Here is a 19,026-nt window from a genome sequence, read left to right on the forward strand (position 1 = left end):
TATGGTCAGATATAAATGAAAATGCTACTGCTTGGCCATCATTGGCAACAGCTTCCCTTCAACATGAGCCCTAGGATTTGCAATTCAGGAAATAGTGGAAAAGTTTTTGCTACCTAGAAAGAGATGCCTTGATTTTTGTCCTCTAACCTTAAGCAGATCTCAAAGTTTTTTTTCTCAATTCTTATTTATTGGTCACTTGACTTCTGCTGGGATTTTTCCCCCTCACTGTTACCAAGCACAGGCACATTTGGCTCAGCACCCCTATAAAAAGGTTGTTTTAACCCCACTGTCCAAGGTGTGCATTAGCCAACCCAGAGGAAGAATGGAAAGAACAGAGCAAACATACTGCAATATTTCTCCAAAGACTTCTCCCAGCCTCAAACAGTTTCTAACTGTGGAATTCTTAAGCCAAAAGAAATTATAGGTTTGGAAGTAGGAACCAGGTATTATCTGACTTCTGGATAAAAAGAAAAGCAGGGTAAAGTTTAAACATAGTAATCAAGCACACCTTGTATTTCGGAGATCAAAGTGTTTTGTAGCTATCAATCACAATGATTTGTTTTGTTTGCTTCTATTAATAAGGGCAAAATAAAATAACATCAGTATTGTAAGGACTAAAGAAAACAAAACTGGTATTGTTTCTGTCCAAAGGTTCACGTGAAATGAAGCACAGAACATGCTAAAAAAATCAGCTAAAAAAAGCACCAGTCCCCAGAAAGGGAACGTACTGAAATCTTTGCTTTGTTTAACAAGACTAAAATGACTTTTGCTTACTCCACTGACTTTGGACAAGGACAGCTGAAATCACAGCTTGGTTTCAGATTTTTTTAACATATGTGGCAAAAGGAGTTCTGAAGAAAGAACAAAGACTTGTTTTGCCCAAGGTCAAGTGACAGACTTGGATGTATTTTTTTCAGCAATGGTTTGTGATAAGATTATATAAAGCAAATTATTCCCCAGCACAGCTAAATTTAGCAAGAGTGCTGTGCAGCAGAGCAGAAGTAAGGGTGCTTTTGTATTTTGATGTATGACTACTCCTCTGTTATGGCAATAGAATTTTAAAAAGTGTTAAGGAAATGTCTGGCTTTACTGACTGGGTGACAATGTCATATCTGTAAGGACAGCAGAAGCAAGTTATTTTAACAGTTTGAACAGATCACCTCCTAATTCAGCATTACTTTGTCACTTATTTATTCAGTTTTCCTTTTCACGAGAGCATATCCATGCACCAAGTAAACATGCTGGCAAGCTTTTCCCATACCAATTGATTCTAAAATGGTAGTCCTAACAATGAAATTAGTTTACATGTTTGGGAAGGCTCCCTTGGGCTCCTCCCAAGTCCTTGTCTAATTTGCAAAAAAAGATGCAACATAGAATTTTGTAAAAAAAATTTAAAATACATTTTAAATGCATTCTGTAGAAGTAATTAAACTTTAATGCTGTAGAGAATCTCACACTGTTGCACAGGAAAGCAATTTAGTTATGTGGATAATGACCTGTGTTTGGGAGCTCTGGATATTATAGTGTTGCATTCACTTAAGGATTTTTATAAGTATTTTTCACAGTATATTGTTTATATATAGAATTTTATTTATACATAGTATTAATTTTCAACCCCTGGTCAGAGTGTCAGAGCTCCTTGTACAAGGAAGACAGACTTAAACTATCAGAGAACTTGCCATGAGAGAATGGGGTGGGGGAAAGTTGGAGATATTCTATTGCAATGTACATGGCAGACAACTCTAAAGGAGTGCCAGAAAGTAAGGAATTATCCAAGAAGAAAATGCATTTTTTCCCCAAAGAGTTCAGGAGACAGATCTGGCACTTGCTTATTTGGCAAAGTAAAATGTAGAATGTACAGAATGGTCTGTACAGAAGGATTTGGAGCAGACTCTCATGGCATAGATGAATTCACTGCAACATTTCACCAGTAGATGCCCCACTTACCTTAGGCTGCTGCTCACAAGGCTTCTCTTGCACAGTTGATTTCTCAGCATTTAGAGAATTTCTCAGTGTAACTGATGCCACATTGTTTCCCCCTGGTTAATGATGTATCAGCTGGGGAAATATTTCAAAGGAGCTTCTGACAAACCTGCCATTATTTAGACTGAACTAAGATACATCATCTTTGCAGCACTATGTTTAAATTGATTTCTGAGGAAAACAAACAAACGTATACAGCCATCCCCACTCTGCATAAAAACAAGCTACCAAAGCATTTTTTAAGGAGCTTATACAAGCCAGCTATCTAATGTTGCTTAAGAAAGTATTATCCTCACCAACTCTTTAAGGTGAAACTATGCAGGGGGAGAAAATTATTTCTCTATATAATCACTCAAGTTTGAAGGTAGTTAGCTGTGCCTACACCCTAGCCCAAGTGTTTGCACTGTGTGTGAATCTGGTGTTGGCAAAACTTCAGAAAAGAACTCTTCCTCACCTGAGCAGTACCTCATGGCAGCATGAAACAGCCAAGTTTCTCACAAATAAACATTGCCTCACAGTTGCTCAGTACTTTGGAAATACAAACATCATCATGCAATTCTGAAAACTCCCAGACTAGCATAAACCATAGTGTTTTACTCACACTGTCTCTCAAAGTGTGAAGTGTTTCCAGAACTACATACTTCTGTACACAGAAGTGAATATCCCTTATTAGACTATAAACATTAGTACATCTTGTCACACTAACTGTATCCAGAGTTAAACACATTTTTTTGTGTTGGCAGTTGGTGTGCTTAATAAACTCAGGATACAGGAAATATTTCCAACTTTGTACCATACTAACTACTTAGTGCAACGCTGAAACATGACAGGATTATAAATGATAAATTCTGTAAAGTGAGGATACTGCTGCAGATCCAGGGTTAGCATCACATCTTGTTCATGTTGCATATGGCCATCCTGTGCTGTTAACCCTCTTGCACTCTGTCCCTTTATCCAGCAGGATATGCTCACCTCTGTTCACTCCTCACTAAAAGTAGTCACCACAAGAAGGAAAGCTTCTTTTGAACACAAAAACTTCCAAATGGCTCTTCCCACTACACACTTTATGTGATGTTTAAACAGGGAATTGATGTTTAAACAGGGAATCCCCATCTATCTCGTCTCAGGATAGAAATGCCCAAGGTGGTGGGTGTTTTGTGGTTTTTGGTTTGGTTTAATTATTTTTTAGCATCTTTTGGGATCAGGACTACTTCCACAAAACTCTGAAAAAGAGGTTCACACATGTAGCTATTCCCTCCCGAGTGAAATTCTAAAACAATTCTATCTCCAGAGAAGAATGTAATTTTGCAACAGGAAGCCTGGTTAAGTGCACATCTAGTTTTGTCTTGCTAATTCTTGGGGGTTACTTTCAAAGAAATAACCCTGAGCTCTAGAAAATTTAGTACCACTTCCAGTACACTTCAAGGTCCTTAATGGAAAGGATGCTAGCTCACATTATAATTTTGTGACACTCAAAGCCACTCTCCCTTTAGCCAGTCATTTTGAGTTAAAGAGAGGAACACTAAATAAACACAGGCTTGTCCCTTGTGGATATCAATCTCAGCACAACATTGGGTTTCCTTATCTACTTCTACCTATATAAGACTTGGAAAACAGGTGTGCAAAGCAGGATTGATGATTACACACTTGACCATTCCTGATGTACCCCTCACATACTGTGAATCAGCTGGAGATAAGAAATGGGAACTGTTACAAGGAATGTTCTCATGGACAAGCTGTAAAAAACGTGGGTTTGTCAGGGCTGCACACATACCACAGAACATGCAAAAACAGTTCATTAAAAATGAAAATTTTCTTCTGGTGTTTTTCAACTGAACCCATATGCCTCCCACAACAATGACTCAATTCTTAAGCAGTTTCCATAACTGATACTCCCAATAACTTTAGCTAAGAATTTTTAAATAACCCCTTTTCCTGAGGTAACCAACAGGTCTAGGTGTACACTATCTGCAGAGAAAACATACTTAGAAGGCCCACTGTGAATCTTGGCTAATAGGACTAGCCCAGGAATGCTTTCCTGTTGTTCACCTGGCCTGCTACATTTTTAACCCTGAATTACACTGAATGTTTCTAGACCGCTTGCATAGGACTCATATTACTTGCTAAACATTTTGATCCAGAATTCAGCAGAAATTTTCCAACCTTAACATGCCAACAACTTCAGACCATGCCCACGTAAATATACAGTTCACTTATAGATGGTGCATGCTCTAGTCTGGAAGTGCTGCATCACATCTTAATCTTCTCCTGCAATCTGAAGAAATGGAATTTTCTGGGGTTGTTTTAGTCCAAACATCTAAGCAATGTATGAATAAAAATGACAAACAATGTCCCACATGAAACAAACCAGGTGTGAGAAAAAAAAGCCCTATTTGACTGGAGAAATATCAAAAAAGTCTGTTTTAAAACTAATTGCTGTTTAAACATGGAAGTCAAGCAAACAGTAACAAGTGGGAGGGGAAAAAAATGAAAAAAAGGCAGTACTGTTAATAAGAGACCTACATAATTCTAAAAAAAATACCTGAGGGAAATGAAGTCATAGAGTGCAGTACAGCACCAGATTTTAGAGAATTTATTTGTCCTGAAGCATAAGTTGCTCCTTGGTTTTTTTTGGTTTTTTTTTTTTTTTTTTTTTTTTGTTGTTGTTGTTTTTTTGTTTTGTTTTGTTTTTTCCCCCCAGTATTCCAGTTCAGACAAGGACTATGCTGCATGAAGTACTTCATGGACCCTGTTCCAAAGGTCCTTCAGCTTTAGAAAACTTTAAGACACCTGGTTTGCTCCTCAATTCAAAGCACCTGTGTGTTTGGGAAGCCACTTTCCATGGTCAGATAAGAAAGTGTGGTTAGGCAGGCAATGGCAACTACCTTTTCTCTCATTCTTAGTTCTTGCACAGAAAAGATGTCTCAAAACAAATGAATGGCCTTAATAGTAAGCAGAGAACAGCAAGCACTCTGTCATGTGACAGCCATGGGTTTGAGTTATGTGGACAGAACAACTTCCTGTCACCCAGTTGTTTTGATGACATCTTTGGGTTTGCTCCAGCAAATACTCACCCACATAAGCTCCGTTGGTGACATTAGCAAATACTGCATTATGAGGTTTATATCTATATTTGGAAACAATCTATTTGTTCTTTATTGCTGACACATGGGTGATTTCTCACTGGCTGGCATTGCTGCATTTCTGCAGACTCCATGGGAGGTTTTTAGTACAATAAGAAACTTTTGCCAGAAAACTCTGTCTGAAAATTAAGAACATTATTAGCAAATTAGTAATGATAGTCAGTTCCAAAGATGCACCCAAGGGTGAAAACCATCTCTTTAGAGAACAGGAAGGGGTAGGTTCCAATTGAAAAAGAGAGTATTTCTCATGATGGAATAGTTCATATCTCCGAGGAAAATCAGGAGGGCTGAGTTGCTGTGCTAAGGGAAACACAGACTTTTATTTTCTCAACCTGTGTGTCTTTCATAATGCCAAAAAGGAAATAAACCTTCTAAAGGTATAATCTTCTACTGAGTTACCACACAGCAATAGAATTCAGCTCTTCAGCTCTATTAATTAACCCCTACATAAAACACTAATCACATTTTCAGTGTAAAGTCAACAAATATAGTTCTGAATTCAACTGCGTAATGCTGACATCTTTGCCTTAATAAAGAACATAAACATCTCCACAAATTGATCAGTAATTTACACGATATCAAGAACAGACCTAGGATGTCCTGTAAGGAAAACATGCAACAGCTACTTATCAATATGAATGTCATTAACAAACTTTATGGAATAGTGGTTGAAGCTAGCAAAATTCTCCAGGGTTATAAAAGGACAATGTTTGATTTTTTTTTTTTCAGTCTCCCTGTCTTGATTTATAAATACTATGCTACTCAAAATCTTTCTACCTTCAAATAATCAGCAGAAAGAGGTTGAGGGTTAATTTCTGAGATTATTCAGCAATCAGCTGAACAGAATGACTCTCCTGCTGAAAAAGCTACAAGTGGAATGGATTTTTATCACATATTCTGAATCCATGCATTGGGTTTTGTATTTACTAAGAGCAGGTTAATTAAATAAAGCATATATAGGACTTGATAATTAAAATTAATCCACAGTTCACGTGCATCAACAGATGAGTATTTGCCCTAAGGAGGTGAAGGATAGCAGATCCAGCTCCATAAACCAAAAGATTTGGCCATGTTTACAGAATCTGTTAGTACCCAAATTCTTTTCCTCTTTTTCTGTAGAAAAGCAGCAACATTGCTTGGTACTGTTGTTGCTTTGGATGCAGATAGAAGAAAAAGTTCTCAGCAAAGACCTGGGCCTGCAGCACCTTGCCCAGGTCCCCTGCACCCACAGAGCCACACTGCCTCTGTTACCGAGCAAGGCAGGCGCATCCCAAATGCTGCTGCTGGTGCAAGTGGCCAGACAACGAGAGAAGCCCAAAGGAGGCCTTGTGCTCAGGAAGCAACAAATCTCTTTTGCTTCACCCTCCTGATTATCTGCTCCACCTCCCCCTGCGGGAAGGAAAGCGCCATAGTTGAAAAAGCCATGGCAGTGCTTAAGGTTATTGCCCGACTAATCTGTGTGCTGGTGGGTGGGACTATTCCCTTCATAGCCTAATTACCCACTCAGAATCCTATTACACTGATTACTGCTAATTTTTTTTTTGCACCAAGCTGTGAGCTGATGGAGTTCTCCCACTTGCTTTTTGTTTTTCCACAAGCAGGGGGCTTTCCAGCATATGTTCCTTGTTTAGGAGCAGGAGATGTTCCAACCTGACCTAGTGGCTGCAGTTAGTAACTCTAATGACCTGTGGATGTTTTCGAGTAGACTGAACAAAGAAAGCAGCTCTGATAAATGCAACCCGAAGTCCACATCTGCATTACTGAGATGCACAGAAGGGAAAGGAAATTGTTACAGACACAGATGAGGGAAAGAAGCAAAGACTCTTTAATCTCAGTCCCTCTAGTTTGTCCACATCCTCATAATTAACAATGGAAGTAGTTTGAAGGCTGCAGAAATGCAGAACAGAATAGAAGCAGATGCAGGGAATTTTGGCATACTCCAGGTATGAGCAACAGCCTGGAAATAATATATTAGTTCTTCCTGTTTTGCAAGTATTTTTAATTCCTGTCTTAATTTCAGAGACACTTTCAGTACCACTTGTCTCAGTAGAACTTTTCCTGTGTATTAACCAGAGGGCTGTAGAGAAAATGAATATAAGCTACAGAAAGAGATGTGTAAAATGGACTACTCTGCATCAGGAGTGATACTGTTGATCAGCAGAAACTCCTAGCAGAAAAGTGAGCACTCTACAATAGAAGCCACTCCTGAAGTGCTGATAAGCTATTTCAAACAATTAATTAGCAGACCAGATAATGTTTTTCTGTAGCAGTGTTACACTTGCCACGGGCCTCCACATTCATGGGGGTAATAAAATCAGGCACTATGCAAGCAGAAATGACCCAAAAATCTTTCCATGAGAAATTATAGACAAATTTGAATGTTAAGAAAGACTTGTCAGTGTAATATCTTTGGCTTGTAATTCTTAAATAGTTAAAACAAACTATCTCTTCAAATATGACCTACATTGGAACAACCTTTAGTTATTTCTAGGACACTTTCCTTCTAAGAGCCCCATGTAAATGTAGCTATACGAATGCTGGGTGCTGCTTGGGCAAAGTTGAACTCCTTTTCTTGAACTGAAGTAACAACACTGTTGTTAAATAAACTTTACCAAAATGTTACCAAAGATCTGTGCCATTGTAACCATGTCTTATGTAACATGTTGGAATATTGTATCTTCATTTAAAATTGCAGCTTATGTTACATGCTTTTACACATGAGAGATGTTACAATACAAAGTACTGACACATCCATCAGAGACAAAACACCTGATTTGTGTACTCCTGAACTAAAATATGACGTATGGATTTTGGATAGCATCAATAGCACCAGTAATATATGAAACAACCACAAATATTGGACTGACTTCTGAAAACCAAAGCATAGTCAGCAGACAAGAAAGCAAAACACTTTTGATGTTCTTCAAGATGCCAGGGGCAGTCAAGGGTAAGGTGAAAATTTAGCACTTAGTAAAAACAAAACCCATGAACTAAAAGGATGGACAGTGTTCCTTGACAGCTATGCACCATGGCTTGGAAAACAAGGTTCAAGCGAAAACTGAGATTGAGTCTCTCATAGAGATAGAAATGTCATCATTAACACGGCACTTTTGCCCAGATAGCCTCTCCTTTCAGACTTATCAAATGAGCAATGGAAGCAAGCAATTGGTTTCAAAACTAAACACTTACCTGTATAAGCAAAATTTATCTTTATTTTCTTCCAGTGTCAAAAGCAAAACAGTAGTTATTTCCATGGTCTTCCTTTGAAGAATTGAGTATCTCAGGAAAGCAAGTTCTTCCAACAGCTGATTACTCTAGAATTGCAGTCTGTACACCACTCATGCTACACCATGCAAGAGCGTTCAGCACTTAACTGTGTGTGAGTATATATACACAAGCATCTATAAAGCTTGAAGGGCAGGATGATGTGGGAAAGGCTGTGTGAAAAGACATGAATTCTTATTTTGTGGGCAAGTTTCTTATCCTCTACATCAATACAAAATTGCCCAGAAACATATATATAATGTGATAGAAAGTGAGGCTTGGATTTCTTGTACAGGTAGCTGAAGTTCTGAATGTTTCACTACAACTTCTGTGGAATAAGGGTACTTACATTTCAGCCTCCTCCTTATACGGGCTCCTTTTTTTTTTTTTTTTTTTTTTTTTTTCCGAAATTACGTTGTTTCTGAACACTATGTAGGAAAGATTACTACTACTACTACTACTACTACTACTACTAGGAAAGATTTATTGACTTGCACAAAATATCTGAAAATAATAAGGCATAACAAGCTGTCTTTTCTTTCCAGGAGCCTTACACACAGTGTTTAGGACTTGTAAGAAATAGATGTGCATTTCTTCACTTAATACACTGCATACTTCAGTGTGATTTATGAGTGTGGTTCATTTTTCGTACACTTCATTAGAGCACTATGCTCAACTGACACGGGCTGGCAGCAGCAATACTGAACTCAACAGTTTTACTTCTCATATGAAAACTATGGCCTTGTAGTTTTTGTGGGAGGTTTTGTTTGGTTTTATTCTTAAACAAAGGCTCAAAGACTATTAGCTTAATTGGTCTCCAGTTCAGGATCATGATTAACACCAGCTAGGAACTGTGAACATTTTCAGCCTTTTGTTGGGGCTCAGCTATGTTCTGTCATTTTAATCACAAATCAGTTTTTAGAGCACTAGACAGGACAGTGTAAAATCAGTTTTTAAAGGCTAGAATGACCCAGACAACCTACAATATAAAAAGGCACACAGGTTTCCTGCAAGAGCTGCATAGCATATGAACAGATAGATCCTCAGCACACAAAATTGCTGCCCTTGAAAGCACAGCTGTCCTGTGGTGTTGAATCTGTATTAGGTGCATAATCATCTCTGGAAAACAATGCCAATCTGAATGCTGGATATGGGGAATAGTCTGGGACAAAACCTTCATAACAGAGATCACACATCTTCATCCCAGAAAAATAATCACAATATTGTTTTCACATTCCACTGTTGTCATTATCTCCAAAATAGTTACATTGGCAAAAAGACCCGTTGATTATGTTGAAATTGAACATTAGTGTTTTCCTGTTAATAACAAAAAATGAATTGGTAGAGACAGCATGTGTTGTTGCAGTTTTTCCAAACTGTCACCTAAAGTCAGACAGACATCTAAAGAACAATAGAAAAAACCACAGTGCCTTGTATGTGCAGCTATAGATCTATAGATTAGGGAATGGAGCCTCTTTTTTTTTTGTTGTTTTTACAGTTATATTAGCATAGTTCTGTTTACCGGCTTATTACTTGCTCCCCCACCCCTTGTCATGGTCAGGTCAGTGCATGAAATGACAAGAGTTTCAGACTATCTCCCCCATGAAAGAAAGGATCTTGGTATAATAAAAAATAAAATCTTGTTAAAATAAAACAGGACTGTTAAGTCCAGTAACTTCCCTTTACTTGGATACCATAAGCCAACACAGTGACTGGCAGAATTAATTTACAATTGCCCAAAAGATCCCATTTGTACCAGTATGCTGACTGCCTGGAGAACTTAAATACTAAATTCTCAAGTTCTCATAATGCTAGAATCCAATGACCCAATTTTTTTTTTTTTTTTTTAATAATATTTGGTGGCTCTAGAAATGCACGGAATAACCATTTTACAGTTTGTAACAATACAGTAAAGCATTGACTTGTCTACATGGTGAATGAAAAACACATTTCAGTATACAGATGTCTCAGGTTTTGCTCTGGTCCATGGATACAGGTGATGCTGACAAAGCCATAGACATTGCAGAGTACAAGAATGTATATTGCAGTGCATGACTACCTGCATCACATTCATGTATTAGCCTTAGATTTCACTAGAGGTTTGTTTAAAGCAAAGGTCCTGGGGCCTCCAGCACCACCCAGTTTTTATTCCTATCACATGCTAGCACATCCCTTCCTATTTCCTTCTTGTGCCTTTCAAAAGTGAGCTTGGAACCAATCAGACATGATTTGCACTACCACCTTATACAGTGGAACCAAGCTATAAAAAAAACCAAAGAATTTCACATAACCTTATTGGTTTTGTCTTCATGTGTCCCTGCTGGAGATTGACCTTTACAGAGAGTCACAGTTTGGAAAACAACTCTAAGACCAACGAGTCCAACTGTTAACTTAGCACTGCTGTGTTCACTGCTAAACCACATTCCCAAGTGCTGCATCTAAGTGCCTTTTGAACAGTTCCAGGGATGGTGATTCCACCACATCTCTGGGCAGCTTATTCCAGTGCTTGACAACCCTTCCTGTATGCAGATATCCAAATGAGCGTCTCATCCATTGTTTATCATTCTGTTTAAAAAGAAATCAAACATGAAGTTATGTCCCCAGAAGTTGTTGCTACCAAGGACTGAACCAGCAGTTTGGAAGCCAACTGCAGTGCCCATTTTAAGACAGCAGCAGTCACAGTGCCCTGCACAGCCAAAGCACAAACACCACTGAAAATCAATTTCCCTTGCCTTCTGATTTCAAAGGAATGCATAAGATCCAGGAGATTCCAAACAACTAAGCATTCCACAATTTGTGATCGTTGCTGATCGCCCTTTTTTTCTCTTGTTCCAGTTTTTCTTTTTTAAATAAAATTACCAGGATAAAATACATCCATGTATAAAGACCTTTGAAACAGACTTTGGTGATTATTCTGCCTCATGTTTCAGCTAAAGCTTCTACTGAAAAGGCAAATCACTACAGTTAAATAAAAGAGGAAGTAGAACACACATAGAAGAATTAAATACCTGAATAAGTGTGTAACTGTTAGCTGAGAGTAATATTTAACCAAACTATAAATTTAGTAGTTGAATGCAGCATTTAAGTGAAGACCAGTTTTAGTAACAGAAGTGGTTAAGTGCTTAAACTGTACTGAGATAAAAAGCTCTTACATGAACACAATATGAGCTATTATTCTATGCTTTAAGAAACTGGTTATGTTACAAAGCAGCTTAATGGGAACTCTAATATTTTGAAATTATTAAGAAGATAAAATAGAAACCCAGAGCATTATTTTTCTGGCATATCTTCCATCAGCTTGAAGTTGCAGTTTCTTCAGAAGCATTTGCATATGAATTATATCAATACACAATCACAGCTGTCACAATTCCATGTCTTTTGAAGTCACCATAAAGTTCTTGTAGGCTTGAACAGCTTGATCAACCCAAATTGCTGCTATGTACCTATCTGAGAGAGAGCAACCTCTATGATGTCTTGGGATGTGTTGCTGTCTGGCAGTGAGATGATGGGGAAGAAAGTATGAGGTTTCCTCTCCTCATTTCCCATTGCTAAAGCTTGGGTTGCTGATGTACATCCTGCTTAAAACATACAGCTAATAATGCTTGATTGTTAAATATTGCTCAAGGGTTTCAAAGGAAGGTGTTATGCAGTTTTGTCACCTCATCTACTATTTTTGAAGCATTAAGCTCAACATTTTGAACACTACTTTAATTTGAGGATGTGATCCATTAACCTGGATATGTGAGACACTTGGACATTTGCAAACACTGGAACAATGCCTCAACAATTTATTTAAATATTAACTGCAAATTATTTAATGGATAATTTTTTTTTTGTATCAAACAATGAAATGAAGTTTTCTACCCAACAAAAATCAAAATATTTCTAGAAGTCCGTGGAAAAAATAATTTATTGCAATTTCTTTTGCACATTAACATGAAACATTTATACATATATATTCTGTGCTAATAAGATATACTAGATATAGACAATTTTTTATACACAAAGTAATTGCACTATTCTATTTTATAATGCAAATATTCAGAAATGATCAGTCAGAAAAGAACAGATACTATTCACATAAAAATGCACTATATATTAAAGTTATGGAAGGTCTATGCATCTGAAAGCTTGTCCACTTTTACTAACTGCATCAGGTGATGAAACACACTATGTCCCTTTCCAAGCTTTACATCCCTTAATTGTGTCATGCCAGGAATATTACCAGGCCCTCTCAAGGAATAAATTAAGATCATTTCTGAAATTAGAGACCAAAAGGCAACCACGTCAACCATCAGCATGCCTTCCAACTCCAGGGGCTACATAGGATGAGAATCAATGCACTACAAGTGGTCTAAAATTGTCCTGCAATCTATTATTAATATGACAATTTAATTTAGTTTATATAAATCAATGAAAAATACATTGCAAGTGAACAGTATTTCAGGAGAAGTACACTGGCACATGCTTCAAATGGCAGTATCAGAAAAACAGCTGTCCCCTTCCAATACAGAAGATGTTTACAGTGTCCACAAAGGGAAAATGCAGAATGATATCAAATGAGAAACCTTTTTCCAACCAGGAATTTACAGATCATCAAGTGTTATTCACAAAATGAATGAGAAGCATGGTAATAGCAGAACTAAATCTGATACCATTTATGCAATAATTTTCGTAATGCTGCTTTAGGTTTTTTTTTTAATATAGTTCCTTGGGTTCATTGTTCTGCCTATCAACTGAAATACCTATCTTTCAAGAAATGTCATCAATTCACATAACCACAGTACTTCAGAGATGAAGATGAAGATGTGAAGCATCAGGTTGAAGTGGTTAGTTGTGGCGTGCACACTACGCAATTTCATTCAATATTATCTGGTGGTAGGAATGGTCACATGACTGACATGCAAAAATGCATATCAAAAAAAGGAAAGCTTGAAATACATGCTCATAGCAGAGATATAACAGTACCAAACAATAAGGACAAAAAATTAGTAAGCAAGCCCAGAGAAAAATGGTAAGTATGACTTCAGGAGTAGGGCAAAAGACAATGGTATTGCACATGGCGATGGGAGATACAATGTGGAAGAACATCCATAACATACTCTTACTGCCTGGCACCATATTTGGAGGCAGTATTGCACCCTATTCAGCGTCCTCTTCCCTCAGCTCAGAAAGCATCTTGCTTTGTTTCCTTGAGAGCATGCAAGCAGAATTTGAGAAGTAAGGAATTTTCTTTGAAGCAAACAACATGGTGGGTTAATGTAGTGATAAAATACATTTTACAACTTGCAACCAGTATCAGCAAATAATAAAAATTTAAAAAAACAAAAAGCATAGGTAGTGCATATATTTCTTTTATGTGTCTTGTATGTAGGAATGAAACAATTCCTACAGCCCTGGTGAACTACCAGCTCTGCCTGAGATATTTCAATTTGTTCCCACCAGTAATGTGGGAACAGAGCAGAAGAGAAAGATATTAAAAACTGCAGAAGGAGAAAAATTGCAGTCATACATCTGAGGCTCTTGGCAAGATTTATTTTTTACAACAAATCTGTTTCTCAAAAGACAAACTTCAGCTGAACCTCTGTTAAAATAATGACGATGGTCATAACTAATCTTATGCAAACAAGCAGATACAAAGTGAATAATTGGTAACAGTTGCTTTTTTTCTACATGCATTTCTGATCCAATTCTACTTATTGCTGTACTGGTATTATGGAATAGATATCAGAGAAAAAAAGTGAAGGAGCAGCACTCCAAACCAACACTTATTCTTGTAAATTAGGTCTTTCTCAGAAGTAACTGCTGCTCATGGGGACTGATATTAGAGATGTCAACCCTGGAATCAAGTTTGAGGCATGCTGAGCTGCTTCAGCCCTATCATTTTCTACTGGCCTAGTAAAGAAACAGCATATTTTTAGCCTTGGTTTCACATCTCTTATGGCATCTGTAAACATTTTGTCCTTTTTCCTCACCATGTCCTTATCACTGGTCTTCAGAGTAAAATATGCTGATAGATTTGCAAATGCTGAGCTAATAACTCTCCAACAGATATAATGAAAAGCAAAATAAATCACTAATGTGCATCAATCCTAGACTGAAGATACTGGAGGTAGAAAACTTCACAGTAAAAACATAATTAGCAGAAGTATCTTCAGGATGATTTAAGAAATATTTTCATGCTTACTTCTATATGCCACTTCTTGCAATATTCTCGAGTGACCTTTCAGGAAGTTTACCATAAATTTTCTGAATATATTTAAACACGCCCTTGTTTATTGTTACGTACAGATCCCCTGTGCATAACAGTAAGTGGCATTGCACAAAATAATACATTAGCATTCTGAAAAACATTCTGGAAAGAAAACCAAGACCACATGTGTGCATAAAGCAAAGTGGTTAAAGTTTAAAGTGATCAAACATACAAAGTTGGTTCTGATTTCTGCTTGTGGATTAAAACACTTATGCACAGCCTATAAAGTGCCATAAAAAACATGAAGAGTACGTTCACAGGAGAAATAGTTCAGAAAAATCTTAAAGGAATAAAATTTTGTGCATCTTTTGTGTATGGATAGATGGCATTGTGCAAGCAGTGGAAAAGAATCAAAAGGTTAGAGGAATATATTCTTTCACTTTTCAAAGTTATTTCTGAAAAAATGACTATCAGTTCACATCATCACATCAGTGTATTTTTCTATTCTCCTATGCTCCCAAACTTAGTACAATTTACAAGAGACACCTCTCTTGGAAAAAGTCCTTCTGTCTCTAAGAATTACATCTATAACTGAATTTCAGAATTAACAAAAACGAACAAAATTAGAAATGCTTTTTCAATGTGCTTAAAATGTGAGTTGTAAGTGCTCCTGAAAATCAGGTTCACAATACATCTCAGTCAGGTTTATTCCTGCCCCCATGTCTCCCTCTACAAAACTCAATTATTGGATAATAGTATCAGAAAGTGTCTCTCAGGACTGCTGTGAGGATTAACAAAACCAGCTGCTGTACAATATCTCTGAAAGTATTTAACTATCTGAACCTTATATTCATATTAAACATGTGTTAGGCTAAAACAAGGAAAATATCCACATGACTCAGTACCTCTCTGAAATTTACATTTAAAATTATAATGTGCCTTAATACAAATGATAGGACATTTATAAGGCAGAAAAAAAGTGAAAGGCGTTTAATTAAGATGTATTTTAAATACAATAGATTTGAAATAATGGTAGCAATGTGAAGTTATACTTAGTTATCTTACTGTAGAATAAGAATAGAAAAGTATTCTCAAAAGTGGCACCCAGAATATAATTCTAAGTAATATATATAAAAATACAGAATTAAAATGCAGAGCTAAAGTGCAAGGGGTTAATACTGGGAGTTACCATTAACAAGTCAATATTCATATACTTGAGTACCAGTGGCAATAAATCTGGATTAGATCTCCTAAAAAGCCTAAACAGTTTAACAGCCTAAATTACATTTTCAGAAATACATGAGCATTCAGACACATAATTAATTTCCTCTGACTTATAAGAATTATTTCAGCCAAGGTGACTGATGACTTTCATTATTTTAGTCAAGGGTGTTTTTAAGATTAAATACATAGTAGAAAACTCATAATTTTTGTATTGCTTCAGGGCAGAATTCAAGCTATGTAAATTACTTTTAACTTTTTTTTCTTCCTGTTGACATGTTGGATGGAAGGTATGCACCCGCTCAGCTATGGCAAAGCAGCTGGCATACTGTAACCTCGTTGTCTAAGTTTGTAGCACACTTTGAGTCTAGATCTCATTGGCTTTTACTGAAATTCTGGATAACACATGCCCAGAATTCTGAAACTGAGCCATAAGCTTAAAGTTCTCTCAGTGCTTGAAGAGCTTTACCTCACCTGATTTTGAGAGGACAACTTAGGCTGGTAAGTCATTTACAAGTAGTTTTCACCATGTCTATTTCTAAAGCTCTGCCATGCAACAGTCTCTGAACAAGCAGGTGCCGTCTGGGGTTAAGAGACCACCATACACATCAGGTGTGAACCTGCTTGCAAATAGTTGCCTGACTGTTGCCTAAATAGATGAAAGCACATTTTTTCACTCAGTGCAAGAAAGCAAATGGCAAATTTTGAAGTGCTGATAACCAGACATGTCAGCTAAACAGAAACTGACATTATATTGCAAAATCTAGTACAGTGTAGAAATCTGTACGAGGGAGATATAAATATTTAAACACTTGGCATTCCCTCAAGGACTTTCTGAAATCAAAAGTACTCTTTCAAGAACTGTACAAACTGCAAAGACAAATAATCAAGGATTTTCAAGTACTGTCAAGATAATAAATGTGTTAATGAAAGAGTGCTGCACAAAACTCTTCATTTTTTTTCTACGGAACATTTAGTTTTGCAAATGTAAATGGATCTCTGTGGTTTAGATTAAATTTTTCATGTTTATGTTTGGAAAAAAATCAAAATTACCCTCTTGTTACTCATACCTCTGTCTCTGTACTCTTTCTGGACAAAAACCAAACCTGCATTGGCTCTTTTTTGCCCTTCATAGAAACTGGACCTCTGTACTCCAGGTGGAACTGAGGATCTGAATTTTCTGGTGTCATAAGACACCTGAAATTGAAAGAGAAAACATGTAAAAGAATGGACTTTGCATGCATTCCACACACTATGTAAAATATTAAACATGCTACATGTATGCGAACAGACAATTAAAAGAGTCAACTCTATCTGTACATCATTATTATATGTGCAGACCAATATCATAATGCAGTTTGCTGTACAGTTTCATGAGAACTCACATACCTAAATAATGGTTGCAAGAGGACTGTCACTTTTAACTCCAAAAAGACTTTTATGTTATGCTGACAAAGTGATTTATTTTAAGATGTCAATACCAATAAAAATAATACATCACTCACCTGTAAGTATATTCAGAGACATTGATCTTTCCCTTTTCTCCAGTAGTTTCTGTTCTGCTTGTAAGGTTGACCGTATTTCCAAAGAGACAGTACCGTGGCATCCTTTGACCTATGACACCTGTGACTACCTCACCAGTATGGATTCCTATGGTTATCTTTAGAGAGAAAAAATTAAGTTTGATTATTCAAAAGTAATGTAGTAATGTAACTAATCTGATGCCTCTGACTAAACACAGGCAACATGCCACTTATATCTACTAGAGTTTATTTTTCCAAAGTGCTACTCCTGCTTCTTCAAAGCCTTGCATTTTTTGGGTTTTATGACTTCTTTGTTTTTAACTTTAGTACAGTGTCGTGCCTCTGCCCTCCACATGAACAATCAAACCGTAATTTTCCAGCATGCACCCTGCTGTTATTATGTACAGTGAAAATAAAAAAAGAGGTGGGCAGAGAGGCATACTCTGCAGGTCTGTGTTTAATGAGTGCTCAGAGGGTGCAGAAAAGGATGGCATGGGACAAGAAAAAAGACGTTTCTCAAAGGAAAAATCATGGTATTTTGTATTCAGAAGGTCAAGAGACAGAACAGAGGTTTGGAGAAGCTCATTCTTGTAGCACATTACAGTTACTGTAAAGCCCCAAATCAAGCCTTTGCCCCATGATAAAGTGAAGTACACAGCCCTAAGCCAGGTGATAGAACAGCAGAATTCATGTAAATAAAAATACACATTCCACGCATTAACAATGCTCTGCTCACAGCCTTCTAATGAGGACAGTCAATGCTGCTTGCCCAGATCTCTATCAGTGCTACAACATCTCCAGAAATCCCACAGTGAGTGACATTCCACTAATATACAGTGGTGTCAGTAATCATTGATGCACCTGTCTATAGATCTGTAATTTTTTTTAATGCAATAATGTCTCATTCTGACATGAGGATCTGAGGCGTGATCAAAAATATCAGGGAGGGAGTATTATTTTTCTGCTCCTTGAATTGAAGAAGACTCAACAGATTGCACTGTTGAGTCAACTGATTGTACTGTTGATGCACAATAGGAATTCATTGATTATATTGAAATTATCAGAAAACAGTCATAAATGATGTGGACTTTAAGTCCTTTACCTTTTAAAGCAGAATAAGCATATTAAGGTCTGGGAACTGCACATGTCACATCTACACGTGACTTCTCCGATTATTTGTATGTATCAGTCTCAAAATCTAACGAAACAAAGCCCATCCTTTGCATGGACTGGGGCTAGAGCATTATCTTATTTCAAAACATTACCATGCTGTCAAAGAATGGGTTTTCATTCAAGCCCACATTTACTAACCTGTACAGGCTCACCATCTACTTGAACTTGGCCTGCTATTTCCATCATATCCAAAGCCAGGTGGCAGATAGATCGTGCATGATGCATGCAAGGCTCTGGTAGACCACTCACAGTCATATACTTGTCCCCAACCGTTTCCACCTATGAAGATAGATATTTTTCAATTACTTCATTATTATGGATTTTAGAGTACTAGAATTGATGTAGTGCTTCAAGACTGCTTCTCCTTTAAAAGACTTCCCTTTCTGTTTCATTCAAATCACCCTAATAGCTGTCATCTCTGCTTGTTATTGAAGGGAATTTATTGTAAACCCACAATATAGCAACTTACAGTGACTGTGATTGTGTAAACCTGAGTCTTTCCTCTGGTGTCTTGTGAATGAAACCT

General features: G+C 37.1%; 1 protein-coding gene across 1 annotated transcript in view; it reads right to left on the reverse strand.

The window, feature by feature from the left end:
• Positions 1–13,155: 13,155 nt before the first annotated feature.
• GUCY1B1 (guanylate cyclase 1 soluble subunit beta 1) overlaps positions 13,156–19,026 on the reverse strand; it is a 41,117-nt gene continuing 35,246 nt past the window's right edge. The window contains exons 11-14 of the mRNA XM_021544766.3: positions 18,639–18,779; positions 17,310–17,464; positions 16,875–17,001; positions 13,156–13,581 (exon numbers count right to left, since the gene is read on the reverse strand). Coding sequence (XP_021400441.1) covers positions 13,558–13,581; positions 16,875–17,001; positions 17,310–17,464; positions 18,639–18,779 — 447 coding nt within the window. The 3' untranslated portion in view covers positions 13,156–13,557. The remainder of the gene's footprint in view (positions 13,582–16,874; positions 17,002–17,309; positions 17,465–18,638; positions 18,780–19,026) is intronic.

The sequence above is a fragment of the Lonchura striata genome, chromosome 4, assembly GCF_046129695.1.
Source record: "Lonchura striata isolate bLonStr1 chromosome 4, bLonStr1.mat, whole genome shotgun sequence".
NCBI lineage: Eukaryota > Metazoa > Chordata > Aves > Passeriformes > Estrildidae > Lonchura > Lonchura striata.